General features: G+C 45.2%; 1 protein-coding gene across 1 annotated transcript in view; it reads left to right on the top strand.

Annotated features, from left to right (window-relative positions):
- ABTB2 (ankyrin repeat and BTB domain containing 2) overlaps window positions 1-24,166 on the top strand; it is a 112,217-nt gene that overhangs the window by 77,317 nt on the left and 10,734 nt on the right. The window contains exons 4-7 of the mRNA XM_041469598.1: window positions 18,268-18,420; window positions 20,053-20,218; window positions 23,248-23,337; window positions 23,764-23,865. Coding sequence (XP_041325532.1) covers window positions 18,268-18,420; window positions 20,053-20,218; window positions 23,248-23,337; window positions 23,764-23,865 — 511 coding nt within the window. The remainder of the gene's footprint in view (window positions 1-18,267; window positions 18,421-20,052; window positions 20,219-23,247; window positions 23,338-23,763; window positions 23,866-24,166) is intronic.

The raw sequence follows: 24,166 nt of genomic DNA, 5'->3' as shown, positions 1-24,166 counted from the left end.
CTGTAAAGGAAATTAAAGAGGATATATTAAAATGGACATTATTAAAAACTGACATGAAGAAAAAAAAAAAGAAAACAACCTGAGCACTTAAAGGACTGGCTTTGAAAAATTTATGGACGCTGGAAATGAAATTAATACTGCCCATCCAACCCTATGTTTCGTTTGCTGCAGGATGTGTTTGTGTCTCGCTGTCCTGAGCTCTGGGCACATATCTAGCACAGGCAGGGGATGGATCCTGCTGGCAGCACTTTGCAGAGGTGCTTTGCTCTCTCCTGGCTGAGGAGGAGAGCGGCAGCCGAGGCTGCGTGCGAGGCGCCGGGCTCGCGGCGTGAGCGACGAGGGCACTGATTCACCTAATGTGACTTGGCAGGGTTGTGCAGCCCAGTTCTTTTATTCTTCCCTGAGCTGCGCTAAATCAGCTGCAGACTGGGCACTGCTCTTTTGTGTGTGTGTGTGCTCACTTTCTGGAACACACGAGTTCCGTGCTCTGCAGTCCCAGCTCGCTTTCTGCTGGAAAAATCCCGGTCACGAGCAGGGACAATAATGCTGACCTGTTCTGCCTTTGCTCGTGCTTCAGTCCCCATGCTCCTGCCTAAATCTGTGCATCTATTGATCTGAAATTCAGCAAAGAGAGGGGTGGCTGTTAGAGCTGCGGGCTTGGTAAGACCTGGTTTTGGGGAAGATCCACGAGACACGCTGATTCAGTGGAAGGAGCTGCAGTAGTTTGTCCACAGACCTGACAATCTGCTGTGCAGTTTGGCTTTCTGTGTGTCACACTGCTATTCAGAATGCTGTGAAAATCATAACACTGTAGGGTCTGGAAGATCTTCACTTCAGCATGAAGGCAAGCCTAGGATTTGGTTCTGAAACCGTGCCTAATGGAGCTGTCACGTGCCATGTGGGGCTTTCAAAAGCCTGGCTGAGCTTCTGCACTTACCCTGCAGCAAGCTGCAGAGGGTATGAAAACAGACACACTTGCAGATTTGAGGCACCCCGGTGAACAGAGCCAGTTTCAACCCACACACGTGGGTTTTTATCTGTGCTAAACACCTTGGCAAAAGACCTGAGTGAGGAAGCTGGAGATGGCTGCAGCAGTGGGGTGGATGGAGTCACCTGTACAGCTCTCTGGAGTATGTGGATGCTTTGGGATACCCAACAGGCTGAAACTCTGCAGAGTTTGTGGGTTGGTGATGTTTGCTTCTGGCATCTTCAGGTGAAGGTGTTGAAGCAGGAGGAGGAGAGGAGGCAGAATTAGAAAGCACTCAGGTGTCCTAGGCAAAACGAAGCATTTCCAAAGTAAATGCAGCTGCTCGCTGTGCGACCAAGCCATGGCCCACTTAGAACCCCAGAATGACCTTGTGTGCTGCACAGACAGTAAACCATCTGCTGCTTGGGGTCGAACAGGACTCCTGAGGAAGCGTTTTGCAAACACAGAGTGCCACTTGTGCAATATTTTGGCAAGGGAATTAGACCCTGAGGTGAGCACTAGCTCAGTGAGGATACACCTGAGTGCCCGGAGGCTCGGAGCTTTTCTGTGTCAGCAGAGTTCTGTCTGTGCTGCTGCTGCAAAAAAGGCCTCTGCTGGGCAATAAGATACTTTTATTTTCTCTGAGATCCTAGTCTGTGTTGTGTTAGGGGTCAAACTATGTGGTTTTGGACCAGGCACGTGGCATTTCTGCTTTCTTCACTCTGTTCCTGCTCTGGGATTTCTCCCATTGCTTATGTCAGGCAGGCTGAGCTTGGGAGTACTCCTGCAGCGTGAGCTCATGTCCCAGAGCATGTTTGCTGCGATTGTTTGGGATACTGTGACTTGAGAAGAGCCATTCAAAGGTAAACGAAGATCCTTTCTCCTTTTTCGCTTTTCCCCAAGCGGGATATAAAGCTTTTGTTTTATTTTAATGGTGCGTCAAGGCAGGAATGCTCTTGCAGTGATGCTTATCTTGGGGAGTATTTGTCAGCTCCCACAGAGCCCAAATCGAGGTCAATATTTAGGCTCATTTTACTGCTGAATGGACTGCTCTGCCCTGGGTTAATTACTTGGCCAGAATAGTGGTCCAACCTTAAAGTTGGGAATAGACACCACTGACTGCCCTCATCCTGTCTCTTTTTTAGTTATCATCTCCCTGCAGCACTTATTGTTGGAAAGTCAGCGTGATCTAATGCCTGAGAACAGGCGAAAAAGTTGGATCCTGCTTCCTTGTGTAGCTGATTGTCTGTGGGTTTGGGTAGGCTGGGCTTCTTCCCCTTCCAGCTGCCCTATTAAAAAAAACTCTAAAGTTTTGACTCTTTTTGGTACTGTTGGTCTGTAGGACATTGTGGAGCTAATTCCAGGCTTGTCCATCAGTGCCTGTCGATCCAGCCATGTCAGGCCTTTCCAAGCTGTCCATGCTGCAGCAGTGCCAAGTTTTACATGTTGTCTGAATTTGCTGGTGCATTATTTTATCCCAAACATCAGGGAGGGAGTATAAAACAATTTACATCTGCAGAAGCCCACAGACTGCACCCATCTTGAGCCTGTCAGTGGAAATTCCAGAGCTGATGGAGGATTTGTCAGCTGCCAGCAGTGAAATTTTGGGGTTTGTCAATTTAAAGAAAATTCACAGCTCTTCAGCTGGAAAACTGCAAGGAGCCTACTACAGGGGCCACCTCTTAAGGAAAGAGAAGGCTTCGTTGGGTTTGCCATGTGCAGGCTCCAGATTTGCTGCTTCTAAACAAACCTGGCCTCACTCAGTTTCTCCCTTGTCACAGAAAATCCTTCAGGAATGCTGCTGCTCATCCTGCCTTCAGCTCAGTGGCTGCTCTTACCTACCAAACTCAAAAGTGACCTGGATTTGTTTTCTGCTTCCAGCAGGAGTCTTCCCATTACATCTGTTACCTCTCGTGATCCAAAGCCAAAGGATAAACATGCAAACCATCTTTTTTCAGGACAGTCAGGCAGGAAAAAAAAGGACTCTGTGCCATATTAGCTGGGCAGAAAAGGAAGGAGCTGAGCTGCCTACTTTGGTTTTCTCTGTGGAATATTCCCAGCAATGTTATTTATTGGAAAAATGCGTCTGATTCTGAAGGAAGATGTATCAGTGCTACAAAAGGAAAGATTGCAGCCCTTTCATGCTGTTTTTTCAGTGCTCTTTGCTTAAATACTCTATTCTTCCAACATCTGAACTATTGATTTCAATCGTCATTGGCTGGAACACTTGATAGTTATTGTCATGTGTGTAATCTAGACTTACTTTGGCTGGAACAGAAACCAGAGTTGGGTCTAAATTAATTCTTCCTGGCAGAGTGTCAAAATCCTGCCCAAGCAGGATTGATTGATTGATTGACTGATTGATTTGCAGTGGTCACTGCAAATAAAGAGCCCCTATGCCATGGCTAGCTTTTAATCCCTAGTGACCCTAGGTCCCCTCATCATATTTCCTAAATTTCATGTTTTAAAAATACATGACTTTGATCTTACTTAGTTCCTTGTTACTTGATGATTTCTAGGTGTATCATTAGAAATAATTAGAGCCTGCAGCTCCTTCCCCCATGGTTCACTGGGTTCCTTCCCTGTGTTCAAAAAATGCCTGCCACGACTAAATGTTCCTTCTGGAATTGCTTGAGACAGGAGTGATTTTCGGTCACATGGATCACATTTATGCAAAGATTCTAATTCAGATTAAAGAGAATATTAATAGACGAGTTATTAATGGGAATTGTCTCCAAAAAGTCTTGCTTGGCATAGCATGGGCATCCAGCTGGCAGGAAAGGAAGGAAAATCAGGAATAACCTGCAGAGCCTGCTGCTGAGACCTGTGTTTGCTTGAGCTGCATCCTCCACATCCCTGCTTTCAGATCTGGTTGAGGCTTTTCAGGACAAATCTCTTCTCCAGATGGATCTTTCCAGACTCTCACTGATCTGTCACGAGGCTTTTTTCCCCTCTGCTCCTTTTAACTGCAGGTTTATGGAATTTTATTAAGTGCCACAGCTACATCATTGCCTGTCTTTTAGATTTATCTGTGGCCTAGTCTTTCCTAATTCCACTTTAATGTATTTATGTCTGAATTCTTTTATTTTACAGCCATACCCTATTGTTTCCATGCAGTATCAGGAGCAGAACTTGATACACTTAGTTCCTTTGAAAAGGTCTGCAGTAAAACAAGTTCTGAGGTCTCTTGTCTGAGAGCTCTGAGTATCTTTCCATTCTGTCTGCAGCTGCCTCACCACTTAAAAATAGGTGGACAGGAATAATAAAAGCAGACCCTGATCCAGTCATTTGCCTTGAGAGAGCAAAATGCTGTGATCATGCAGAATTTAACAGTACTTAAATCCACTCAGAAGATCCCTGAAGTCAACAGAAAAATGTGTCCACACATTCCAGCCCCATCCCCATGCCACAGTCCATTGATTTTATTCTTTCCCCCAGAGCTGTTTTGATAGGAATATAGTGATTAAATATAGGGAAAGAGAAGGAAGCCTTACAGTGAACTGTGCCATTAGGGCACTGCTTGTGCAAAGGGCACATATAAATGTGACCCCCCTTTTTAAAGGGAAAAAAAGCTATTTGCTATCCATGAAAGCCTAGTCTGGTAGATTTATTAGTTGAATAAAAAGCTTATAAACAGATAAGATCAACTTCCTTCACCAACACCGGGAGAGAGGCTGCTACCGTGCATTTTTCAGACTTTGAGCAGTTAATGTCAGCCTTAATTGTGATTTTGAGGTGTTCATTCACAAGGGGATGACATGAATAACCCTATTTCAGAGGCCAGTAAGCTGTAACCCACACATAGCTATTGACTGAAATTAACTGTTCAGTGGCAGTGCAGCTCCTGACCTTAGGCTGGATCGTTTGTTTGCCGAGTCCATACTAAATAGTTCAAAACATTGAATATATTGCACAATTTTGGGATCTGAGAGCATCTGTCTTTTTAAAAAGAGAAGTGAGTAGCTGTAGCACATTTATGATGAGCAGCTTTCACCTTCCTGCTGTTTATGGGACATCTCAACACATATTCAGCAGTAACTTCTAGATCAAAATGAAAAAAAAAAATGACATTTTGACAGTCAGAGCCCATGGAAGTGAGACTCCTACATATGTACTCCTGGTATTTTAACTGAAAGGCTGCAGAGAGACACAGGATGAAGTGTTTATGGAATATTAAATGGAAGGGAATTAAAACAAGTCTGGCTAAAGTCAGTAGGTGACAGACCCCAGTTATGCTTCCATTCCTGGAATATTCCTGCCTGTGCCTGGCATCACCTATTGAGGTATTTTTAAGCTGTATTTTTAAGCTGTTGAGGTATTTTGAGCTGTCTTTTTTTTTAATTGTTCATTTCTTTATAGTTCAAAGCTTGCAGAACTGGAACGTGAGGGATGACCTTGGCAGTGGTGAAGGGAATTAATTGCAAACCCTGAGGATCGAATCCATCCAAGTGCAACTGCTGAAGCTGGCAATGCACTCTACTCTCAATTAGATACTTTCCCCCCTCTCTTTTATGTTGTTTGTATAAACATGCACTGCTCAGTTTTTGGGGTTTTTTTCCAACTCCACATATCTCACACCTGGGACAGACCAGCCTTTCTTCCACGTTGCTGGCTGTCAGCAGTTTGTAGTGTTATTGTAGTGCTTCCAAAGGAGCCCCTGCGTCTTCTGATCTTTCTGTTTCAGAGCAGGGGTGTGATACAAACACAGATTATTTAAATTCTCTGCAAAAGTGGGAGGAGAAGGCTCTCCCTGTGTACGAACTGGAGCAGCACAGAGCAGACTGCGTGGAGAGACAGGGGAAATATTAGCAGTACAAAAAAGAGTACAGTGAAACAAAAGTTTGATTATAAAGGCTCTGTGTGAAGCTGTGGGGGGGAAAGTCAGGTTTTTGGGCTGTCTTGAGACTTGGCTGCTGTTTTTCATGCTCTGAGAAGTCTCAAGTGTCACTGGTACAGGTGGGTAAAAATCACACTTTTCCTGTGGTCCTGGGCAATGTGCTCAGCTGACCCTGGTTTTGAGCAAGGGCTTTGGACTGAATGATCTCCAGAAGTGCCTCCAACCCCAGCTGTCCTGTGCTGCTGTGGTTCTAATTTCAGCATTTGCCCTTAGAGTTGTTTAACATCTCTGCACCTGGTGATTTCCCACTCGACAGGAATCAACACCTTGTTCCCTGGAACTGGTTCTTCAGCAGGCAGTGGTTGATCCTCACCACCTGCCTGGAGAAGTGTGAGGTGTCTGACACTCTTTGTCCTGTCACTTACAAAACATTTGTTTGAAAACCACAGTTTTCTGCTCTTACACTGGTTTTACCCCGGTGCTGGGTGGAAATCCCCGCAAAGGCCATCACGGACCAAAGGCACTTCTGGTGAAAGTCCCTGTTTGTGAAAGCGTTGAGAAGTGGAGAGGTGATCTCTGGCTGTGCTGTTCAGCAGAGGAGAGACAACAGGCACCGTGTGTGTGTTTGTGTGTGTTACCACCCTGCAATTACAGCTCCAGTAATTACTGTAACTACGGCAGAGATGCCCACGTTGAGCTCTTGGCTCCTGCTCTGGAGTTTCCATCTGCTCAGATAAAAAAGAAGGTGCAAGAAGATGAGAGCCTGGCAACTCAGCTGCCTGGAATCTCGGGGCTGGTGCACCCAGGAATCTCCAGTGCCCGTGGTCAGCCTGGGTTGTGTGTTGTTTGTTGTTTGCTCCTTGTGATGAGCAGCAAACCAGCATCAAGATTCAAAAGAAAATAATCCAGTGAGACCTAAAACAAAGCTGTTAGAGCATTACAGAAACACAGGAATGAATTAGGCAAGAATCTGGCTTCTTTTCCCACCTTTATGGGAATAATAGAGCACTGACTGAGAGTCTGCACCTCTCTGCTTGACTCTTGCAGGTTTCTGTCTTTCCTGTCTCCATCTTTCCTTGAGGACAGCCTCCTGGTAGCAGCACAGTGTTCTTGTAACTAATACAATGAAAAATCAGTAATTCTGGGGATGAAAAGTTCTGTGCACGTTGCAAAGAACGGTGATGGTAACAAGCCAACAAGTTTCTCCATTTTCAGTAATTGCTGTTGCCAATTGAAGTTAATATTATTTCCTATTGGACTAAATTGCAGCCCTTCCCTTGCAGAACTTGCTTGTTTCCTGAGGAAGGAGTTATCTGGTGCTTTTTAACAAAGGCCACACTAAATAAATACAATCCTGAGCCTTTGCTGTGCAGCAGCCAGGGCTGGCAGGTTGCTGGGGGTTTTGCTGTTATTGTTCTTGACATCTTTGTAACATACTGCTGAGAGCCAAGCTCCACTGCAGAATAAATATTTCTGGGTGTAATTTGTGATAATAGCAGCTATCGTTCTCTCTCTCTGACCTTGTGGAGATTAGACCTAAGCTTTCCCTGGGGTAATCCTAGGTCGGTGTGTCTCTGCTGGGTTTCCTTTTCCAAGGCAGTTTGCACTCCCCATCCCATGCCTGTGCTGCCCTGACCTCGTGGTCACTTACAGAGCTAAACTGCACCATTTTAATCACATGGTTTTTACAGCAACTGCTGAACAGAGTGTTTCCAAAAGCACCTCTGCTCTGCAAGACAAATCCCATTCAAATGAGCTGCATGTCTGAGCTGATTCAGCCCTGGGTTTAGAGTCTTCTGGGGCTGAAGCACCTGCTGGTGATCCCATGGCTGCTGGTCTAACGTGCTTGCTGAGAGAGGAGGGACCAGGCTGTGCTTTGCTGGTGATGCTGCTGGAAGGGGCATTTCCAGCCTGGACTCAAACCACTGGCAACTCGAGTTCCACTGGAGAGTTTGTACCTGCAGGTCTCTCTTCCAGGGATTGGAAAGTCTATCATCATGTCTAGAGAATGGAAGGGGCAGGCAGAAGCTGGAAGGTTTTATTCCTAGGCTTGCTGGAAAAATCTCTGCTGCTGGAAGGAATTCAGTTAACAATTCCTCATCCCTTTGGCTTTGTTCAGAAATGGAAAAGATCCTTCTGGAGAAACAGGGGGCTCTTCTTGGACAGGTGCTGCAGAACTGGGGACATTTTCAGTGGGAAAGGATGAGTTGTTTGTGATGCAGTTCCAGATGATGGTCTGAGAGGAACAGGAGCATGTTAGCATGAAATTATAACAGGGCTAACATAACCTGCTCAGAACTTAGCTGCTTGTAATTATCCTGCTCCCAGCAGCCAGACTGGGTGATTAAGAGTTCCCTCTGTCAGCCCTGTGCTGTGCCAGGTAGCCAGTGCTCAGTTCCCTGTTGGGGCTGCCAAATTCTTCAGGAAGGATCGCTCTGAAGAGCTGGTGCAGTGGAATATCACAGAAACATATGTGCCTTAAGTGACTTTCCATCTGGGCATCCCATTCTTCCTTGTACAAGAAGTTACAATATTTAATTAACACACTTTGGGGCTACTTCTGGGCTGCTAAACTGTCTGTGCTCAGACACTCAAGATACCTAAAGGTAAGTGGCTTAATCTGAGAGTGCAGTTTGCCCCAGCTTAGTGACAAAATCTGGGCTCTGTACAGCCTCATTCAGGGCTCAGAGGTACCTGCTGCAAAGAAAATAAAATGATAGCCAGTTTGTTTCTCAAATAATTTTGTTCCTTCATGGTTCTTTTGAGGTAGAAACCCTGGGAAGAAAGGTGTGCGCCATGTGTTGTAAACATTTTATTGATTACTCTTTCTTTGTGCTTGAAATGCAGAGCATTGGATGCTGAGAGAACAGTTTATTAAAGCAACAGGTACTCAAGTGTAGAGCAGAATTTTAGAATGCTGATATTTTCCTCAACAAGCTGAAAAAGAATAATTGTGCACATTGAGTGCAGTGGTGTTAGAATAGACTCATGTTTAGCTTTGTCATTTTTATCTTATCAATCATTGATGCTTCTGTGGTTTGAGATTTGCTTTTTGGCAGCAGCATTTTAATGGGGCTGAAAAGGGAAAATCTTTTGCCATTTGGCATTAGAAACAAAAATTATTGGTTTTTCATGCTGGTCATTAGCTGAGAGAGCAGTTGGGACTTGGAATTCCTCTGTGTTCCTGTAGGAAGCACAGAGCTTCTCCCTCAGCTGTGGTCAGCATGAACCAGCTTGGGCCTGTTGCAAGAACAGGTTTTATCTGAGCATAAGAAAACTTCATTCTCTTATCCCTAATAGAATGTTTATCTAATCTAATAATATGAGACTATTTAAGTGTGGCTTTTTGGAGAGAGAGAGATGGGGTAGCAGATAACTTGATATGGAGACTGGAGTGACAATTGGGTTTTCTCATCTCCCTGTGCTGCAGGTGTCAGAGTGTAAACAAATATTGCTGGTGTCTTACCCAAGCATTTGCCATCTGGGCATAAAATCTGCAACTCTGTAGTTCACAGTCCATGAGAAATAGATCTAAAACTCTGGTAGTTTGACAAGTTGCTTTGCAGGAGGACATTGGTTATGCCTCTGGCCTCCTGTTTGTGCTGGTATTTGACCACAGCATCCTGAGGGAGTCAGGGTAAGAGCTTTTTTCCATGTGTCCTGTCAGCATTGCTCTTGGTTAGACCAAGCTGTGACCTGCTGAAAGATCTGCTGCATCCATATATTGAGCTATTTGAATAATTTTAATTACTCTCATTTGAGATTCAGTAGAAGGTCATACACTATAGCAGGCAAAGCAAGAGGCTGCTCAGCAGCACTGCTGGCACTAAAAGCAGACTTAATAGCTGGAATTTGTGGCATCTGCTGAGAAGCTCCAAATGTTGAAATGTAGTGCATGCATGCTCTAAATTTAGGATATTTGAAAACTGAAAGAATTTGAGCTTGGCCAATTAAATCCACCTACCAGAATCCCAGAGTTAAGCTGTTGTGTCTGCCATTCCCAGTGCTGCTTAGGTTCCGTGATGATGCCCATTGATAGGATCATAAAAACTCCAGAGACAGAACCATTCAATGAGTTTGAAATTAGGAGATTTCACAGTCTTAAACACAAAATGGAAGAATGAGATGATTTCTTGTCTGGCACAGAAAGACTTCGTTGCAACAGTTGTTTTCTTTAAATTCAGGACACTTCTGTTGCTTGCATTTCTCGTATCTGTAACTTTACATGGCACTATTTATTCAGTTTTTTAAGGCAAAATGCAAACATGGAACTCTATGCTTTCCAGGAAAAAGCAGAAACAAATTCATTCACCACTGGAACTTTCTCTTCATTCTGCACAGCAGCTCTTCAGTGTTTTAAGACAAGAACTGAGGAGCAGAGCAGAAGCTCCTTGAAGATTTAGGTGAAATGTGTTCACTGAGCAGTTTGCCATTAGGACAGAGTGATGTCTTCCTGCAAAACAATAATTTAAAAACTTTTTAAATGCCACACTGGCATCGATTTGATCCAGCAGTGGTGTTACTTCTCCTTCTGAGCTTTGATTAATGGCAGATTTTGTGTCTTACATGGCACTATTAGAAAAGTGCTGTCCATTCATTCACAAATGCTACACCCCGTGGGCTTTGAATGCCCTTTATTTAAGCAAATGGACTCTTAAATTACATCATTGGGTGGAGTGGGCACCTGATTTTAGAGCACACATTGCATTATTTCACCTAAGAGAGCTGCAAACCGGCATGTGTTGGTGTGTTCTTAGTGCCTTCATGCTAAATTAATTCCTGGAACATCTCAGATTCCAGGAAAGTGAAAAGCCAAAAGATTCCTTGGATTTTCATGAAGGATATCATGATATTCACTGATATCAGCAGTGGGGTGACTGATGACAAACAGTGTCCCTGCTCACAGGAGTGTGACATGGCGCAGGAATGCCACATCAGTCAAGTCTATAGAAAAACAGGAGTTTCATCAACTTTTTCTTAGTCCTGAAAGGGAAAGAAACATCTTAAAATCATCTTTTTAACCTTGAAATGTTTTGCCTCTAAATACCAGTATTCTGTGTTTTAAAATGTCTTATTTGAAACACTAATTGGGTTTTGGCTTGTGCTGGGATGTAAATGGGAAACCTTTCCCTGTTTATTGTGAAAACCCCTTTGCTTCACTAAGAATTATCTTTGTTTAACGGAACTAACTTTTCCAGCTATAATTAATTGAACAGCTCTCAGTATTCCAGAACTGCAGAAAAAAAACCCATTTCTCTTCCTGGCTCTTTGCTCACACAGCTTTAACTGGGGAGCTCCGGGCAGTTTTCATGAGCGTGGCAACGCTCCGTGTCAGGATTTTACAACTGGGCCCTGAAAACCAGTTCAGTGATTGAATCTGGCAGATTGGCTTTGGCTCCAGAGCCAGCATATGCTTTTAACATATGCACGTTGGCAAATCAGATTGAAGTCATAACTAAAAGGGTTGCTGTCTCAGTCCTGCTCCTGCTGCTGGGAATTACGTGTAATGGGCAAAAAAAAAAATTGGGGAAGGAGGAATCTGGGCTGTGGGTAGTGAAGAACCAGCTGACCCCTGGTAAATCTGCTTGCAGATAGCATGGGGTTTTTTTTTTTTTTTTTTTGTTTTGTGTTTAGTTTGGTTTTGTTTTGTTTTTGTTAGTTTGCCAGTGTAGCTTCTGGAATGCACCGTAGGAGTTATCACTTGGTTTTTCTGCCCACAGGATCAAGGCTGATCCAGGAATAGCAGACACCCCACTCTGGCTCTCTGCCCGTGTTTATCTCTGACTATCACCTAACCTGCTGCTACAGGCTCATTCCTTTCATGCATGTAAATTGTGCTCCTGTCCTGCTCCAAAATATACCAGTTTTTTCCTTTGCTGCTGGAATTGTTGGGCATGGCAAGGTTTTCCTGGGTCAGATTTCTCAGGGTGGGTCCTGGGTACCAGGACTCCACGTGTTGCACTGGTTGGATCTTGTCTGGAAGGTGTTTTGTGCTTGCAAACCAGAGCAGTCACCTTTTTTGTAAGAGGTGGGAAAGGCTTGGATCTGGTGGCCTGGCCAGAGCAGTGTTGGAATAATCATGGAATCAGGATAATGGAGTGGTTTGGGTTAGAAGGAGCCTTAAAAGTGATCTCTCCCACCCCACTGCCGTGGGCGGGGACACCTCCCACTAGTCCAGGCTGCCCCAAGCCCTGTCCAACCTGGTTGCACACTTCCAGGGATGGGGCAGCCACAGCTTCTCTGGGAATCTGTTCCAGGGCCTCCCCACCCTCACAGGGAAGAATTCCTTCCCAATATCCCATCTGTCCCTGCCCTCTGGCAGCGGGAAGCCATTCCCCTTGTCCTGTCCGTCCAGGCCCTTGTCCCAAGTCCCTCTCCAGCTGTCCAGAAGCTCCTTTAGGTGCTCCCCAAGGTCTCCCTGGAGCCCTCTCTGGTCCAGGCTGAGCAATCCCAGCTCTCCCAGGCTGGCTGCAGAGATGAGGTGTTCCAGACCTTGGAGCATTTCCGTGGCCTCTGCTGGACTCACTCCATATTAATTGAGGTCAGGACTGCAATTAGGTCCAGACACATGGAAGAACAGTTCATCCCCCAAATTGTTTGCCGTAGTTTTCACCTTATGGAGAGTTTCATGGCACTGAGGAGTTGGGAGCAGCAGCAGGAGCAGGATTGGTGGTTTTCCTTCCTCTGCGTTTCCTCCGTGTCCATCAGGGCTCCAACAGCTCCGTGTGGGGCTGGCGGGACAGATGGAAATCTGTCACATCCTTGACCCCATAACTGTGACCACATTGTCATAGTTAAACCATCATGTATATTTATCTGCCTCTTATCAACAACTGTACACATTTAAAGTTGGTTTTCATTATTTTCTGCCTCTCTAGAAACCTTCCTCCTGCCTCAGCTTTGCAGATGTTGCAAATATGTTTTTCTAATGAGACACATGGCACATTCCAGAGCAGCACCAGTGCTTGTTTCCAGCCTGAAAATGAAATCTTTTCCCTGTTGATAAAGTAAAGTTTGTAAAATGTGATTACAATAAATAAACCCACAGACTTGAGAGGTCTTTTTAAGTTTCGTAGTGAGTTCCCAATGATTACTTCATGTTATTTTTTTAGTGAACTCAAATTTAATCTTTCCTTTAATTTGTAGCAACATGAAGTAAAACCTGTCTGATGCTGCACCTTATTTCTAAGTGTGGTTTGCAAAGGATGGAAAAGGTGTTATTTCTGTCTGTGGGAAGAAGGATCAGAGCTGCCAGTTCTGGATTTAAACTACTCTTGTACCATTTTATATTCTCTATATAAAGAGGAAACTCTGAAGGCAGATTCAGTGGAGAAAGGATCCCAATAAATATAATATTAACCAGATGGCTTTCATTCCATTAGAGTCTGACAGCAGGATAACTCTCTAAACTCATGGCATAGCCAAGCCAAGGCCTTAGTAACTTGATAACGATCCACTAAAATTTGAGAACTCTTATCTTCTGAGATGTGAGCCAGTCATTGTTTTAAGGGAAGTCAGAAGAACACTTTTTGGGGTCAGTTGGATGTGGTTAAATTTCTTCTTCCTTTTCTGTAAGGATCTGGACTGTCTGCCTTGAAAGATGTTGCACATGTTGAGAGGAACAGGGCCCAGCATGCTCATTCCTATTTGTAAATGTGGGAAGTTCTTGAAATTTTGTAAAATACTTTCGAATCTCTGAGGAATAGCTCCTATCTGACGCTGGTTGTATTTTGGAGCAACAATTTTCTGTTTCTTCTAAATAAACATCTCTGTTGTTATTTTATTCACATATAATTACATACGCTGAAATACTTTTTTTTTCCCCTCCCTGCTGCTTGAAGAGGGGTTTTAGTGTTTGAGAATCCAAATTGTAAATATGCCACTGTTTTCCACATCAGTGTGCCATGGTTTGAGTTTTGGATACTCTGTCTTGCCTCAGAATCTTTTCCCTTCTCCAAGTAATGAGACTTCACTCTGATTTCTTTTTGACTCTGTTGCCATCCTTGGGATTTTTCCATCTGAGTGACTTTGAGCCATAGAATTTGATTCCAGCAATAAATCCAAACATTAACTCACTGCACTGAAAACCTTTCCTTTTTATTTTTTAGCCTTGCAAAACCCCACACTGATCTTTAAACATTTGGGATTCTTCTCCGCAGGAGCCTCTGTATAGTTCCTGTAAGTCAAATATGGGGGGTTACCACGGGCTACCCCACTCTGACCATAAATACTGTGAGATTTCCACGTGCTTTAGTTCACTCAGACCACTTGGAAGGCCTCTGGACAGGCAGGATGGGAGACTGTGCCTGTGTGGCTCAGGCCCTGCTCAGGCTGCCAGCAGGGAGGTGAATTTTGCCATTCCCACCTGCTTCCATTAGGACAGGATTTTCTTTCCCACTTTAGAAGAAGGAGAGCCTTGTTTAGAAGAACAAGGTTTTTCTTTCTTGCTGTTGCTGTCACTGTTGGCTCCTGCTTTGTTTTGCTGTAGCAGAGCAGAAGGCAGTGAAAAATAGCAGAGAAGAGGTGGGGCAACAGGGAAAATGTTTTATTCCTCCTTTTTCCCTCCAGGCTGGAAGGAGCTGTGAGCAGCCTGGGCTAGTGAAAGGTGTCCCTGCCCATGGCAGGGGGGTTGGAACAAGATGAGCTTTTTCCACCCCAAACCATTCTATGACTCTGTGATTTTTCTGGAGTCTTGTCACTGGATCCCCCTGGGGGCACAGCCATGGGGAAGGAATGTGATAGAACGGCTGTTTTTTGTGGGAAACCCCACTGTCTTCACCTGAGTTAGCAGGTGCTCAAAGCAGAGGAAGGATGATGTGATTTTCTAACTCCTGGAGTGCTCCCCTTTTTGCATACAATTAATTTCCCTTTGCCAAAAATATCTTGATCCCAGTGCTCCTAGAAATCCCCAGAAGAGCCCCCTTTGGGGAATGATTTCTTCGTGATGGATATCCCTGAAAGTCTGTGATCCCACAGCTTCTCCTCGAGATGCTGCATGTGCACTCCACGTGCCAGTCATGTCCGAAGCCATTCTAATGAAAGTACCTTTTCCAGGAAAAAGTTACCCTAAAACTTGCTGTAAATTCTCTGCCAAATGCTGCTTGGCCTCCTTGGCTATATCTAAATAAAACAATATGGTTCAGCTCAAAGGAAGGGGGAAAGCCCACAATAAAGTCTGTTCTTTCTCAGAGCACTCTCACCCAGCTCCAAGGTGATCCCCTCGGAGTGCAGTGGCTGTCCAGTTCCAGATGGAGGGAATTTCAGAGAACCTATGGGTGGAATATTGACAGCCCATGACAGTATCAGAAATCAGTGTGATCCTTCACAAAGGTGTATGGAAGAGGAGCAGTTCCTGCTCCACTTCCCAGTCCTGTGCACATCCCAGTTCACGCTGGCATCACTCCAAGACAGCTTCATGGCAAAAAAACTGGAAGAAGCCATGGTGGCATTGTGCTTCCAAGAAAACCGAGGGTCTGTGTCCCCAGAGAGCTGCTGCTGGAATATGACAGCTTCCCAAGGCTGGATCACTTCAAGTGTGGAATTTAATGAGCTGCCAAATGCTTCTAAATGTCAGGAAGACCAGAGGAAAATGGCAGCGGGCAGAACATGGCACAGGCAGGAGTACAGAAACAGAAATTAATTCTTTAGCTTGCAGCATCTCCCAGTTAATTTTCCATGAAGGTTTTCCCCCTTCCCCTGCTGCAGACTGTGAAATGATCAGTGATTCCTTGGGGGCAGATGGATGCCCAGGTTAAGGGCCACAGGGTTGAGAACGGCATTTTATTTTCTAGGAAATGAGTAATTTCATTTATTTTCTCAGTGCGACGTGACCCAGTGTTGGTGTTTCATCCAGCTGAACTGCACCTCTTCTTTCTGCTTCAGTCCTGCGATAATGCTGCTTATCTGGTGGAGTGTCAGTGAGCAAAGGAAGATAAAGCTGTTCCCAGAGCCTGGCCAAGTTGGGAGAAAGGAAATAATTGAGTAAAAGCATGGGGAAAGAGTAAAAAGCCCATCCTCAAGCTAGAAATTTTGCAGAGAAACAAAGTTTTTCCAGCAAAATAGCAATTGAAGCTATTATAGTGACCCTCGATAGAATAATGAATAATAAAGAATGATTTATCCAATTTGCACAGCAATGCCAGTGGTGGGGTTTGGAAAATCAGGACAGCAGGATGAGAACATCCTTCCTGACACTGCTTTTTGCATTCCAAAGTCTGCTCCCCTTTGGACACAAGGAGAACCAGGCAGTCTGAGCTGTCACTTTTAAAGCCTTTGGAAAAAATCTGTTGAGATTAAAAAAAGAAACAGAAGGGGGGGGAAAAAAAAGTCTTTCTTCTTGCCATTCCTCCCAAAGCAAGTTTTCCACATCCAAGGTCTGCTTGTGTGGGAGCCGTTTATAACCCTGGCACATGTGGATTTTTTGCAGAGTGGAAATTCCGTCAGGATAGGTGTTATTTCTGCTGCAGACTCCGTGGCATTTGCTGCTGGCTGACCACAGGTTCTGGCTGCCCAGGGCCTTGAGTCAGTCACCAGGATTTGATCAGGGACGTGGTTCCCTGCCCAGCCATGTTCCCACCATGGGAGTGTCAGGGAAGCTGGGATGTGGCCTAAATCTTTGTTTACCACAAAAGGTGGCAGATGGAATCTCTTTTAAGAGGAGCTTTTCCAGTGCGTTCCTGAGCGTTCCCAATCTAAATATGATTTAATTCTGTATTTAATTTTGGTGCTTTTAGCCTCCCTGGCCTACCTCTCTGCCCTCACCACCTCTGTGGAATTCCATGCTAGAGGCTCTGCAGAGTACATAGAAAAGATAAATAATTATTTTGGCTCCTCTCTTAAGTACCTGCATTCAAAAAGTGTGAATGGCTCTTTTCCAGGCTGGATAAGAGTTGAAATTCTCTGGAGCAGAGAATTTGCTTCAAGGCATCTCCCAAATGCCTGTGGACAGTTCCTGCTCTTCCCTTAACGAGGTCAATCAGCTCTGAATTGGAGGAGCTGGAATGATTCATCCCATCCCTTTCAGAAAGTCTTGGGAAGGATGAGCTGCTGGGTGATTCTCAAAGTGGTGATTGCAGCAATATCAGCATCCCTGGTATTCTGATTCTTTGACAGAAAAATGAACTGGTAACAGCAGAAAGTCAATGTCCTGTTAGAAACACCCCGGCCCTGGGCAATCCAGGATCCGGTGCTTAAAACGCCTCTGGTTTTGTAGAAGCTGTTTCACAACTCAGAAGAAATGGAAGAGAAGGAAAAGAGGGGAAAATAGTGGGTGTGTTTGTAGAGTGATAATGGCAGCGTTTCAGGGTGCACCTTGCAAACTGGGAAAATTGGAACAGCACATATTTTTACAGAGTGGAGTTATTCCAGCCTGAAGGGTGTTCAAAGTCGTGATAAAGAGAGTTCTGCTTGTAAATCCCATTATGAATAAATGGTTTCTGACGGGACTGGTGCAGCTCACTCTTCCTACCCTCACACATGTTCACGGGCACAGCTTTGAAAATGCCTTTCATGGCTTCAGCTGCTTTCATTAATGCCCAAATCAGTTCATATTTCCTCATATTTATATTTTTTTTCTCTCTGAACTTTGTAAAGGAATTGATCATTTCTTCCCTCAGTTCTTTTCTTTTGAATGGTTAAATGGAACAGGCTTTTTTTTTTTTTTTTTTTTCCCCCCCCCTCCTTTTTCCACAGCGTTAATGAAGTCGTTACTGGGAATGGGAGAGGTGTTTTCATTACAGCTGGCACTTCCAAGCCTTCCACTGGGGTGGCAGGTATCCTTGGGGAAAAATCAAGCAGAATAGATCAGTCTGGCTGTATACTGAGAGGGTGGATGAGATGTGTTGTGTATGAGAGTATTATGGTAACTATACATTAATGTGTAATCTCAGTGCTGTGTTCATTCTTACAGCAGGAGTCAGGGGGGCTGATCACGAGCTGGCGCTGCTGTTATTACCTTATTTATATTCCTTTATTGCCTTGCAGCCCTTCACATTGAGTAAAACCTCATTGTTCCACCAGTTCTGTGGTCTGGAGGCTCAGGGGGGCAAAACTGAGGGTCAGGTGGGCAAAACTGAGCTCTGCTTAAGAAAGGCAAAATGCAAAAAGCCGTGGGGATGCCAGTAATGTAAAGATTAATGGAGGTAGGACTGAATTAGCAAGGTTTGAAGTTGCAGGCAGTCAAGGATATTTTTCGTGTTCCTAGTGGAGGAGTGTAAAAATAATAATAAATGATAAATAATCCCGTGCCTATGGATTATTTAGAATAACAGGCACAGCTATTACATAACCTGTTCAGGTGACGGAGGCTGAGCGCTCCTTCCTGCGGCCGTGACCTTCCAGTCCAGTTTCCTTCCTCAGGTGGGATTTATCCCTGCCAGGCTCCCCCTTGCACGCCCAGGAGCACACGAAGCGTCCTCCAGCCTCAGCCCTTGTTCCATAATGGATCTCTGCCCTCCCTTGACAGCCCCTTCATGCTGCTGCCGCCGCTGATGGAGTGGATGCGCGTGGCCATCACCTACGCCGAGCACCGCCGCAGCCTGACCGTGGACAGCGACGACATCAGGCAGACGGCCAGGCTGCTCCTCCCGGGGCTGGACTGCGAGCCACGCCAGCTCAAGTACGTGGGCTAAGCTTTGGGAAGCTCCTCCGCTCCTTGGAGCTTCTTTAAACTTTCCTCTAGTGGTTTGGGCTCGCCAAGTTGAGAATTCCCGGCCAACGCGCCAATTAGTGTGGTGGGTTCGGTGCTGGGCAATGACCAGCACAAAAATGGACAATTTTAAACAATAAAACCTCTTGCTGCTCCAAAGGAGATGACAAACTCAGAAAGTCCTCTCCGTGGGCTGTAGCTCAGCTCACTCAGTCTCTTATCTGTCCCTCCAGCGCTGGAAATGCCACAGCCCAGGCCCCAGCAGGACACAGGTTGTTGGTTCTCAGGCACAGAATGTTCCTGGCTGGAAGGGACCAAAAAGGATCATCAAGTCCAGCTCTTAAGTATTAGCACATGCTCTAACCCATGGAGCTAATCTCAGGGTCATACTTTCACTACATTTCCCAGAAGCCAGATCTCGCTGTGCCGCACAGGCGATACATGTTTAACCTTCTGGTACTTCCAGAGATAAAGGAACTGTGGGCAAACTCTGCAGCTGGGGCTGAAAGATTTTTTTGTCTTTCTGAAAGTTAAATACAAAATGCAAGTATTTGGGTTCAGGGTTTTTCTGTGCCTCAGACTTAATTGCAAGATTATTCCTTGCTTTATAAGATAGCTTGAATGAAAGATCTAAACTAGCAAAAAAAAAAAGTTAATTCCAGATTGCATTATTTGATCCTTTAAAACACTAATTTTGTATCCAGCATGTTCAGAGAGAAAGAAGGTCTTGAAATTGGTTTGTGTGTTTAATTGTTTATTCATTTATTTATTCCTGACTTGCTGTGGGATAGGAACAATGTGCAAAGGCAAGTTCCTTCCCTTCAAAAACCTTTGTTTTTCTGAAGTTCACTGGATTTCAAGTGGAGTCATTTTATTTTGCTTTTTTTTTGCATAATTCTTCTTTTTTACTTTCTTCTTACTATTATATAACATGATTACGTCTTATTCTGGGTAACTCTCTAGATTGTGACACCAGTTAGAACAAGATTATGGTAGGATTTTATATGAGATTCATCCTGAATCTTCTGTGTGAGGTGATGAGTGGCCTGTTCCTCTGGCAGGCTGTCCAGGCTCTCCAGAGGAGGATGGCTGTGCTGAAAGCATCTCATTTATCAGAGGAACTTGGCAGGCTGATATCTCACTCACTGAGAGTTTGCTCAAGAGCCTGTGCTGGAAACCAGGCGGGTACTGTGGAAGGCATTCACCCCAAAATAACATCAAAGGGCTGAGCTCCCAGTGCCAGCCTCCAGTTGGGAAGTGATCCTTCAGTGAAGGAGACACACTTCCAGGTCTGGAATTCAGAAGAGTCTGAGCAGCCAGCCAGAGGATTTACAGTAATCCCTGGGCTCCTTCCAGATGACATAAAAGTTGTCCTGATAGTCATCTAAAGGATAAGGATTTAGTAGATCCTCACATAAATGTTGAAGCACTTCCTTCAGTTGAATTGCTGGAAAAGCATTGAGGGTATTCCCCTGCCTAAATTTGATTTTTATTTCATACTTTTAAAAATTTTTGATTTTTTTTTGCCCAGAAAAGACTTAAGGGTCCATATATTTTTTTTATGGTATGGGCACCATCCAGGAATTCTTTTGCCTTTCACAGACCTGAATGCTGCTTCAGCTCCTTCCGGAGACTGGATGCTAAAGCTGCTACTGAGAAATTCCAGCAGGATCTGGGCTTCCGGATGCTGAACTGCGGCAGGACGGATCTGATCAGCCAAGCCATCGATGCACTGGGCCCCGACGGGGTGAACACCATGGATGATCAGGTGTGCCACAGAACAAACCCTCACCACCCCAAAATCCCCTGCAGCAGCAGCTCCCTCCTTCCTTTCCACGTGGCAAATCAATACCAGGTCGTGTTTGTTGCCTCCCCAAGGGTTTTCTAATTCTGGCTCGTGGTTTAGGCTGAAAACGTATCCCTTAAAACACAGAAAAATACTTCCCCACCCCACTCTCATGCCCCCCCTCTAAAAAAAAAAAAATCCCATTAGAGCCCGGAGTGGATTGTTTATCAGCTGGAATGTCTCTTCTTTGGATGGGCTGTCTCAGGCACTGATGGCAGGCAGGTTAACGCAGGGGCAGTGAGTGGAAAGTCTGATACGCGCTGAGAGGATGTCAAAGCAAAGTGGTTTCTTTTCCAGTGACACTCCCCTCTGGCTCAGCAGCCCAAATCCCGGCTGGGTTAGTGAGCAGTGACCAAAAGGTGTTTTTGTCTCACGGCTTTCAGGCTCAGAGCAGTTTGGAATACAAGACACAGCACTGAGAACCCCGCCCCAGTGGCCTGGTGTCAGTCAGTGTTAGATTTGCTCGTAGTCCATCACGCTGATGTGTCTGTTTATCCATTTCTAACTGTTCCCTGCTCAGCTACACTGAACCATAGGGATTTGGTAGTCCTGGGAGTCTCTGGCTGCTTCTGCTCGTGCTGTCAGTCCCATCAAGTAACAGCAGAGTCTGTCCTCTGGGATATCATTCAATGCATGGAATTAGCTTTTAATTTAAAAAAAGGGGGGAAAAAAGCCACCTCTCCTAAATAAACACTCGTTACAGCTGTCACAGCAGGGAGAATGAGCTGTCACATCTCTGGAACAAGGAGCAGTGGGAAGGGTTTATCTTCAGGTAGAGAGGTTTTCTCACTGCCAGCATTTTACTGCAGTAACATTTCAGACCCAGCTCTGAACCTGGCACATCTTCCGTAGCACTTCCCACCATCCTGCAGTGTTAAGGGAAGTGTGAATGTATACATAAATAACAGAAACTGCTCCTGGACGTAGCTGGGTGTGTAGTTGCCTTATTTGCAAATCCAGTACCAGGAGCTTTGTGGTCACTGTGGTGGGTATCTCATCATAGATATTCACTTTAGTAAAGTGACTGAGGTGGCAGATTTATATTATGAAGGTTTCCCACTTCCTCTTTAAATTTTTGAAATAAGTTTTTGCAGTTCCTGTAGCCCAGAGGCCTCTCATCCTTTCAAAGATTATTTTGTGACTTGCATTGTGAGCCACTGTGCCCCAACACCTCAGACACTGGTGCCAGAACTGTCACTTATTGCTGCAGGATGTCCCCTGCCTCTCATGCAGCCAGCAAGCTGGGAGCTGTGTGGCTTTTGTCAGCACAGAGACCCCTGTGTGCAGCTCCTTGCAAAGTCTGAGAGTTTCTGCTGTCACTCATGATGTCTCATCCTGTGGGTGGGATCCTCTTGCCAGCCTGCTGTGAGAGGGGCAGCTCTGTAGTCTTCAGTCCTCAGAGAGTGTTTTGGCACCAACAAAAAGAGCAGGACAGGTCCCCTCTGGAGACATTGTTGCTTGGAAATTCTCCACTTGACTCTGGAGCAACTCAGCTTTGTGTCCAAGCAAGTGCCTGCATGGCACTGCCCACCCCAAGCAGAGTTAAATCAAAGTTCTGGGAATGAGCTCTGCCATAGCTGGAACAGGAAACCAAAGCTGGACTTTGCCAGCTTGTTTTGCTCCTTTTGGAAAAGAGTAAGACAAAGCCAGATGCCCAAACTTGGGAAAACTAATGTAGGCATGACAGAGCTGCTGGATAATTTAATACAAAGGTGTTACATCCAGGCTGGGATTTTGACCACTCCCAGGGTGTGAGGATGTCCAGGATGTTCAGACCCACTTGCCCATCTGTGTACGTGGAAATCTGTGGAAAAGAACTCAGAACATCCCCTCAGAAATGTCAGTTTGGAGCAGGACCCTGCATTCAGCTCTGATGGGGACCAACAAGCACTCTGGTTTCTGGGGATTGGAGATGTTTAGGAGAACAATCTCTTCCCTTTGCAAGGAGCAAGCAGGAAGTATAAAACTAACATTAAAAGTTTAAAAAAGGACAGTGTAAGTCTGTACAAGTTTTAGAACCCTGGCTGGGGTTTGTGCCTCCAGGCCTGCATTTTGAATTCTCAGTTTATTTGTCTATTATAAATGTGGAGCCTCCCAAGCCCCACAAAAGCCAGAATATCTCACCCAGAAATATCCTCACCAATGGCAGTGCCCCAAAGCAGGAAGCTGGGAGTCGTGTCTGCTTTGAAAAGACACCTTTGCAGAGTCAAGAGCAGAACTCCTGTGTGAGAGATGTAATTCCATTTTAGAGTGCAGCTTCCATTAAGGATGAAGCTCTGTTATTGCACACTGAGCTGCGGAGATGCTGCCTGTAAAAAATTCAAATGCCTGTAATAATTAAGGGGAGGGGGCAGGAAAGCTGTGGGATGTGAGCAGGAATGGATTTTACCAGGCCATTTCCTTTATGTCCTTGGCTACTTCAGGAATGAACTCCATAAGTAAGGCTCATTTTTCTCATAATTCATCTCTGAGCCGTCATGGTTTGCTGGTTAAGTAGAGGGAGGGAGATTTATGGCATTGAAATGCTGAAATATTGAGGCAAATAGGATTTTAGCAATGGGGAGAAGTTGCCAGATAAATTCATCGTCTGTATTTTTGTGTTGCTTTCTGCCTTCAGTTCATTTGGCTACAAATGAGCCAAGAAATGGCATTTCTTTGTTGGCAGCCTTGGAAAAGCTGGAGAGTTGTGGACAATACAGGGCTAGGATTTTCAGTCATCCTTTTTGTGTTCTTTCAGCCTTGTCCAGTGATGTTTTGTCCAGGTCATTTTCCAGTATCAGTTGTGCCCACTCTGCATAGAAATAAAAAATGTTTATAAATACATGTATGCTGTCCCTACACGCACTTTGTACATTAAGATTCAAACTCACTGTGTCCATGACAGTGTCACTGTTGATAGGGATAGAAAGATAACTTTGGTTTTGTTTTTATTTTTTGTTTCCTTTCTGAAGGGTATGACCCCCCTCATGTACGCCTGTGCTGCTGGAGATGAAGCCATGGTCCAAATGCTTATAGATGCTGGAGCAAATTTAGACATACCAGTGAGTAACCCTCTGCCCATAACTATCCAGCTGTAAACTAACAGGAGTTCTGAAATCTCTCCTAGCAACTGAAGGCTTCAGTCCTGGAAGCTTCAAGCAAGGCATTTCTCCCAGAAACCGTCACTTCAGGGATCTGGGAGGGGGGAGAAAACCTCTTGGAGCACTCAGTGGCTCCAATTAGGATTGGCACTGGCAAGTCTAATGGGCAGGGGAGGGGGAGGGAAGGAGCTGCCACGGGGAGAAACCAGGGAGCCCATTAAAAATCCCAGGGGATGGGGCAGAGCGAGCGGTGGTGGCAGTGTTCTCCAAGTGGCCCGAGTGTTCCCTGGGCCTGTCACTCACAGAGGAAGAAGCTGGCTCTGTAGAAGGCAGGGGAGGAAGGCAGGCAGGCTGCAGTGGGTAATGAGTGCTGCTTCCCTGCTCCAGGTGCCCAGTGCCTCTCCACGGTACCCCTCGGTGCATCCCGACAGCCGGCACTGGACTGCGCTCACCTTCGCCGTGCTCCACGGGCACATCTCGGTGGTCCAGGTAAGATTCCAGCCAGGAATCCTTCCAGGAGGCACAGGGGACTGAAATGCAGCCCTGTGAGCCCTTGCTCCCAGCCTTCCCGAGCCCCCTAAACACCAGTGAAGAAACTGCCTGCTGTTTAAAACAAGGAGAATGAAAATTGGTGACATAATTCCTAGCAAGGCCTTGATAACAAACCACTGCATGTTCTGTATTTTTCTTTGGTTTCAGTGTTGCAACAAAGCTCACTGCTCCCAGAACAGTGCTGCACAATCATTTGTTTGCTTTTAAATAAACTAGTGCTTCACGTGGAGTGCTTGCA

This window comes from Pyrgilauda ruficollis, unplaced genomic scaffold (assembly GCF_017590135.1).
Source record: "Pyrgilauda ruficollis isolate IOZ18807 unplaced genomic scaffold, ASM1759013v1 scaffold237, whole genome shotgun sequence".
Taxonomy (NCBI): Eukaryota; Metazoa; Chordata; class Aves; order Passeriformes; family Passeridae; genus Pyrgilauda; species Pyrgilauda ruficollis.
Note: the sequence above shows the minus strand (reverse complement) of the source record. Positions and strands in the feature narration are given on the sequence as shown.